The 7,263-nt window shown below is 37.5% G+C and overlaps 1 protein-coding gene across 6 annotated transcripts in view; it reads right to left on the bottom strand.

Moving 5' to 3' along the window:
- Positions 1-566: 566 nt before the first annotated feature.
- The window catches only part of LOC105506935 (chromosome unknown open reading frame, human C5orf24), a 20,865-nt gene continuing 14,168 nt past the window's right edge, over positions 567-7,263 (bottom strand). For 5 of the 6 annotated variants that reach the window (XM_011935233.1, XM_011935232.1, XM_011935234.1 and 2 more), the window contains one exon: positions 567-5,390. In XM_011935233.1, the coding sequence (XP_011790623.1) occupies positions 4,821-5,387 (567 nt within the window). In that variant the 5' untranslated portion in view covers positions 5,388-5,390 and the 3' untranslated portion in view covers positions 567-4,820. The remainder of the gene's footprint in view (positions 5,391-7,263) is intronic. The other variant, XM_011935237.1, reaches the window with a different exon arrangement.

The raw sequence follows: 7,263 nt of genomic DNA, 5'->3' as shown, positions 1-7,263 counted from the left end.
GCAACCTCTGCCTCCTGGGTTCAAGCAATTCTGTGTCTCAGCCTCCCAAGTAGCTGGGATTACAGGCAAGTGCCACCATGCTCAGCTAATTTTTGTATTTTTAGTAGGGACGGGGTTTCACCATCTTGGTCAGGCTGGTCTCGAACTCCTGACCTTGTGATCCACCCGCCTTGGCCTCCCAAAGTGCTGCGATTACAAGGGGGAGCCACTGCGTCTGGCCAGAGACTAGGAGTTTGAGACCAGCCTGGGCAACATAGGTGACCCCATCTCTACAAAAATTAAAAAATCAGGCTGGGCATGGTGGCATATACCTGTAATCCCAACTACTCGGGAAGCTGAGGTGGGAAGGCAGGAGGACTCCTTGGGCCCAGAAGGTTAAGGCTGCTGTGAGATATGATCACACCAGTGAACTCCAGCCTGGGTGACAGAGTGAGACCCTGTCTTTTAAAAAAGAAAAAAAAACAAAATTCAAAGAAAAACACAATCTACAGTCATGAAAAAGGTTTACCATTTACCACTTAAGTACTTGAAAAGTACCACACTAAAAAACAAAGTAGTAAACACAGTTGGTTTTAAAGTAATGACTTTATTAATAAATATACATCCATATGATGATGTAGATACAAATCATGAACACTACTCCATTCCCATACACATAATTGCACACGAGTAGCTCAAGTTCATGGACATAGAAACATACACAGTATCTATTCAGACTTTTTACAGCAGAGGACAGCGTGCTTATTATCAGTTAATTGGTAATTATTTTCTCCAAAATTACCTGTGGAAAAAAGAAATTCTGAAAACTGAAAGAATCAAAGTGATCTGATTACTTTAAATCACACACTTGATTTACTATAGCATTAAATTTTCCAAAAATTAAATACATTATATGTGAGAGCACAGATTTATATATTTGGAGGGGGGGGAAGGAAAGATTCAGATACATCCTAGAGTTTAACAGCATACAGTTAAGCTATAATAAAAACAAAAATAGAATAAAATCACAATTTTTTATGTCCAAGGAAAAAAATGTTTTGAAAAACTGTTTGAATTCTTTATCTTACTATAAAGGGACCATAAAATTTTACTGCATATAGAGACAATGACTGACAGAGTAGCAGTGATCAATATCCCCTGAATTGTTCTTTTAAAGCTTCTTAGAATATAAAGGAGAAATTTACTTTTTTTCTTTAGCTCACACACTGTGGTTATTTTTACACTGAATGGGTCAACTTTAACCTAATAAATGGACCCCAATATATATTTTTTTCTCCTTAACTCAAAGAAACTCTATTAGTTCATGAAAATAGACATGTAAATTCACACAAACATCAGTTTGGAATCAATATTACTTTGACAGATGTTTCTTTTAAAAAGCAAATAAAAAATATAAAGAATTTTTAGTCTAATTAAAACACTGATTTTTTAAAATGTCCCTAAATATTAAAAATTAAACCAGATACTACTCATTTTCTTCCAGTACATTGTGCCAATATATTTTTTTAATATCCAGTGCAAAACTCTAAAGATAGTATCAAAATCATCCTAAATATTAGTTATGCAAGGTTACATTTGTCAAAAAAATGAAAATTTCATCTGTTATTAGCTCCTTATTTGCTAATATAATAAATAAGGCATGTTAAAGTACTTTTTAAAGAAAAAAGTAATGCAAACTTACTTGAATTGCAGATCATTTTCTGACCAACAATTTAAATATAGAATAATGAAACCTATTTTGTGAAGAACAGAGTCACACAGTATAAAATTAGCAATTTGCCTTTCAAGAAACAATCATACAGTGGGGGAGAAAAGGCCAGTTTTCCCCAACTGATTATATTGAAGTATAGGCAACTGTTTAGCATGCTATTTCAGTGTTTATCATAACAAGAGACAGTGTTAGAAAAGATGCACAATGTAGTCTTTAGTTTATATAGCAGTAAAAATATTTTAAATTTTTAAGACTTCATTCATGTTATCACTTAGATGTCTTTCTCTTCAGCATGGCACCAGTAAACTGTTCACAGGGAGAAAAGTAAGTGGAATCAGGAGATGCTCACCAGTGCATAGATATAATACTCCAGGTAACCGCTCAGATGAACAGTAAATTCAGCTTTCTAAATGATGTTATCCATTTACAACTGTAGCCATTTGCCCCTCCCACTTTTTTTTGTTGTTGTTGTTTTTCCTGGGACATAGCTCCTGATAATAAACACTGTTATGAACATGCCTCCTTTAGTTGATCTCACCATTTCATAAACATGTATACAAAATTCATTATACAATAATACACCTGTTTTATCTTCTGACACACGGCACAGCACCAGTAAGTAGATGTGCTGAAGGGTAGAGGAAGAGGAATGAATGTAGGAAAGGCAGGGGAGAAAGGGAAGGGCATGTATAACAAAATAAGGAAGGAAAATAAACTGAAAGGGAAATAAATTGTCAAATGGACTTACTATAAAACACAACAATCAAATCTTTGACAATGGTGTGCATTACTCTATGGTAGAACATTAAATTAAACAACTGTCTTAGAAACTGGCTTGAAAAAGATTCTAAGCAGCCAACTGCTGAACATCATCTTGAGAAACAGCTAAATGACAGACACATGTGGAGAGTAGGTAACGAACATATGAATGAAGAGGCAAGCATTTGTGTGTGTCAGAAGTTATACTGTTCTGAGTAAATTATTAAAAATCTTGTATTTTAAGCTTCTGCAAGAAGAAGCTCTTGTAGCAATTTAGCTGCCAGAATGTTATAACTGATTATGTAGCCATCCAACATCGTTCTCTATGGTTTGTGCAAAGCTAATATTGTTGAGGTCACTGTCTTAGATGCCAGGGCACATAGTTCCCACATACAATGCAACACCTCTTACTGTAAAGAGCAGCATAAAGTCCAGCTCATTGTGTCAGGCATCACTGGAACACCTGAAGGCTTGCTGCTTTTTTCCTGATAAAAAAGGTATGAAACATGACATCCATTTGCAATCAGAGTTTGCATTAACTGAGAGCAGCCCAAAAAACACAACATGTGCCCTTTTAAGATTTTAATTATTTTAAAAGTTTTTGGGTCCTGCAATTCTACATTTTAATCTCAAAGGCATTTAAAATCCCAAATATGAACACTGTAACTTTAAAGTTCAGTGGAATTTTTTCAAGTCTGAAGTTTATAATATTTTATTTAGAACTCAAAATAAATAAAATGTGTAACAAGAAATATTACTTTCAGAAAGGAAAGAAGAAAGATTTCCCTCTGTCCCTACTATACATATTTACCTAATGCTTTTTCTTCCTTTCTATCTTGCTTCTAAAGCAAACATCACTGGGGGAAAAAAATCTTTTGGATGAAATGGTCTCACTAGAGCCACAATAAGATTTTTAATTAAACTAACCAACATATTTTTTACATGTTTCATGCATAGATGGATTATATGTTTCTTAATATTTGGGTTCTGATGGTCAGGAAACTGCATTCTGTTTATACCAGTTTTACAGTCTACCATTCAATTTGTGTCCTTTGGTAGATATAAACCTGAAAACACAGTAAGTGCTAATGCAATGGGACAATTTCTGAGAAAAACTAAAAATGTTCCAAATAAATGAGCAACATTAATAAATGGTTTTATTTATTTATTTATTTGAGACGGAGTCTTACTCTGTCACCCAGGCTGGAGGGCAGTGGTGCAATCTTGGCTCACTGCAACCTCTGCCTCCTGGGTTTCAGGATTTTCCTACCTCAGCCTCCCGAGTAGCTTGGATTACAGGCATCCGCCACCACGTCTAGCTAATTTTTGTATTTTTAGTAGAGATGGGATTTCATCATGTTGGCCAGGCTGGTCTTGAACTGCTGACCTCAAGTGATCCACCCGCCTCAGCCTCCCAAAGTGCTGGGTGTGAACCACCACGCCCGGCCAATAAATGTTTTTAAACATGACACTTTAAAACTTTCTATATGAAAGGCAAAATATAGTGACTATAGCTACATGCAAACCTAGAGAATGTTTCTTTTTCTATTATATGAAATATGCTATCCTCAGAATGCACTGTATTTCACCAAAAATGTAATGTGCAGTTTTTTATAAAATAGTTTAAATTTTCTGTAAATATGAATTGCTTGTAGTGTTTGGTATATATGCTCTTAGGCAATTAAAAAATACACAAACTATCACTGCTCAAAGGCAAACACTAAAGAATTATTTCAGGAATAATGGTTAAATCAATTAATGCCATGTAGATCAATAAATTACAAGCTGCTTAAACCTAGAACATTAAAAATAAGTTTTTTAACATTTGAAGTGGATGTAAATGCCAAAGCATACAAATATCTGTGCCCGGTCTTGTGAAAATAAATGTTACAAAAACTCACACAGCCATTACCTCAAGTAATCCTGATTCATTAGTTTGCTTTTTTGCTCCACCAGTTAAAAATACATTAGTATATTTATTATATTGTAGGCTTACTTCACAAACTAATAGGTATAATGGTTTCAGTTGTTTATCACATAAAGCATCTATTTAGAACAGCCCCAAAGTAGTAATCAAACATGAGACATGACCATAATCCTAAAGGAAAAGCAAAAATGATTTAGTTAGGTGTTACACTTGAACCTATGTACAAATACAATGCCACTGCTCATGCCCTGAGTGCATCTGTCAGCATATGGCAGTTTTTGAGCAAAAGCAGGAAAAAAACCAAACAGGAAAACAAATTTGGAAAGCCCAGGCCATAAAATTATGTATATCAAAATAAAACCAAGAAGCTTTGGGATTATTCACAATCTTCCTTCTAAACCTGGCCCTCTTTTCCTGCCTCATTCACTCATTGGGTGGTTTGACTTCACTGCTAGTTTCCTCTACCCCGTGAACTGCTCTGCCATGCATCATAGGGTAAGGAAAAGCAGCAGTGCCACAGCCATAACCAAGATCGGCAAGACGGGATAGAGCTTTAATGCTACCTGGAGGTCTTCCCGGGCTGACTTTGTATCCCGCAGCTTTAGTTGTCCCCAGAGGTCTCCCTGGACTTGTCTTAAATCCAGCTGCTTTGGTGGTTCCCAGGGGTCTGCCTGTGCTGGTCCGGTATCCTGCTGATTTGGTGGTTCCCGAAGGCCGGCCACGCTTACCAGATCGGTTGAGATTCTTCTTTTTCTTTAGTTCGTCTTTTATTTCTATGCTTCTGCCACTTGTAGTCTGCAAGTGTGTTTCATTTAATGGGTCTTGCCTCTGACAAACCATTGGTTTGTGGTTGACTGTGTGGCTGTATTTGCTTTGCTGGGAGGAATATATGTCAAACTGATCAGCAGCTCTCATGGCATCTTCATTGAGGCAGGAAGGCTTGCCAGGCCCACAGAAAGCTGGATTACTGCTGGCAACAGGATGCATCATTTTCTACCAAAAATAAAAGACAAATATATATAAATACACATATACAAATACATATCTGTATGCAGCATTCAGTGAGAAAAGTCTGTCTTCCAACAATTATGCAGGCTACCTAAAATTAGGCTGACAGGCAGGACTCCAGACCACCTATAAACAAACACACATCAGCAGATTCAAGGATACTTGTTCTTCTCAATTTAATCATGGGACAAATATCATACAAGATAACTCTATTATAATACTGATTTCATACCTATAATGTTCTCTGGTTAGGAACTGGAAAAGTGTGTAAGTCAAAAACAAATGTTCTATTCTGTGGGCTTTTCTCTTCTAGATTACTAAACCTCAAAAGAGTAACAGTAAAGCCAAGAACTCTTATTAACACAATTCTTTATTTCAGTTTGTCTGATGTTCTTGGAATGCCTCCTGTTGGCCTTTTATTGTATTTCTCACATGTATACTACTGGCCTGACAACAGTTTCCACAAGATGGACACTCCATCGTTATTGTAATTTATTATTTATACAGAACCCTGAGTATATGTTACACTTCACAAAAGACAGAATGTGCCAAGCAATGAACACAATCTCTACTGCTTCTTGGCCTTTTGGCTAATATCAAGTGTAAAGAATACAATCTCTTGGCCCAAGGTACTGACTCCCTTCAAACATCTTCCAGCCCAATAGAAGGCAGTACCAATACAAAAGGTAAAAAAAGATTTCCATTAGTTAAAATGAGTGAACATTATACAAATGCTTAAGACTTATACTACAAAAATATGGATGACAACCATAATAAAATACCTCCTTTTTAAAAAAAAATTTTTTTTTTTGAGATGGAGTCTCACTCCATCGCCCAGGCTGGAGTCCAGTGGCACAATCTCAGTTCACTGCAACCCCCGCCTCCTGGGTTCAAGCGATTCTCCTGCCTCGGCCTCCTGAGTAACTGGGACTACAGGCGCCTGCCACCACATTTGGCTAATTTTTGTCCTTTTAGTAGAGACAGGGTTTCACCGTATTGGTCAGGCTGGTCTCGAACTCCTGACCTCGTGATCTGCCTGCCTCAGCCTTTCACAGTGTTGGGATTACAGGCGTGAGCCACGGCGCCCAGCCAATACCTCCTATTTTTAAGGTATATTTATCAAGACAAAAAGTTCAACGTACGTTACTTTCTCCCTTGATCATAAATATAGTGTCGATCATCTTCCCTTACACAAGCCCTGTGACTTATTAAAGAACAGTCCAGCCAGGCATGGTGGCATCAGCTATTAGGGAGGCTGAGGTGGAGGATCACTTGAGCCCAGGAGTTTGAATCCAGCCTGGGCAACACAGCAAGATTCCTGTTCTTGAAATAGACAAAAAAAAAAAAAAAAAAGGTCCAAAGTCTATTTTGTCTGTAAGGATATCCCTGTGGTTTTATATATATATAAAGGACTTATTAAAACCACTACCACAACAAACCAGCTCTAAATAGCCATATCATTTAGACAGAGGAAATGGCAGGTTTTTTTTTTTTTAAGATGGAGTTTCGCACTTGTTGCCCAGGCTGGAGTGCAATGGCATGATCTTGGCTCACCACAACCTCTGCCTCCTGGGTTCAAGCGATTCTCCTGCCTCAGCCTCCCAAGCAGCTGGGATTACAGGTATGCGCCACCACCCTTGGCTAATTTTTTATTTTTATTTTTATTTTTTTTGAGACGGAGTCTCGCTCTGCCCCCAGACTGGAGTGCAGTGGCGCAATCTCGGCTCACTGCAAGCTCCACCTCCCAGGTTCAAGCAACTCTTCTGCCTCAGCCTCCTGAGTAGCTGAGACTACCGGCATCCACCACCACACCTGGCTAATTTTTTGTATTTTTAGTGGAGACAAGGTTTCACTGTGT

This window comes from Colobus angolensis, unplaced genomic scaffold, assembly GCF_000951035.1.
Source record: "Colobus angolensis palliatus isolate OR3802 unplaced genomic scaffold, Cang.pa_1.0 Scaffold142, whole genome shotgun sequence".
NCBI lineage: Eukaryota > Metazoa > Chordata > Mammalia > Primates > Cercopithecidae > Colobus > Colobus angolensis.
Note: the sequence above shows the minus strand (reverse complement) of the source record. Positions and strands in the feature narration are given on the sequence as shown.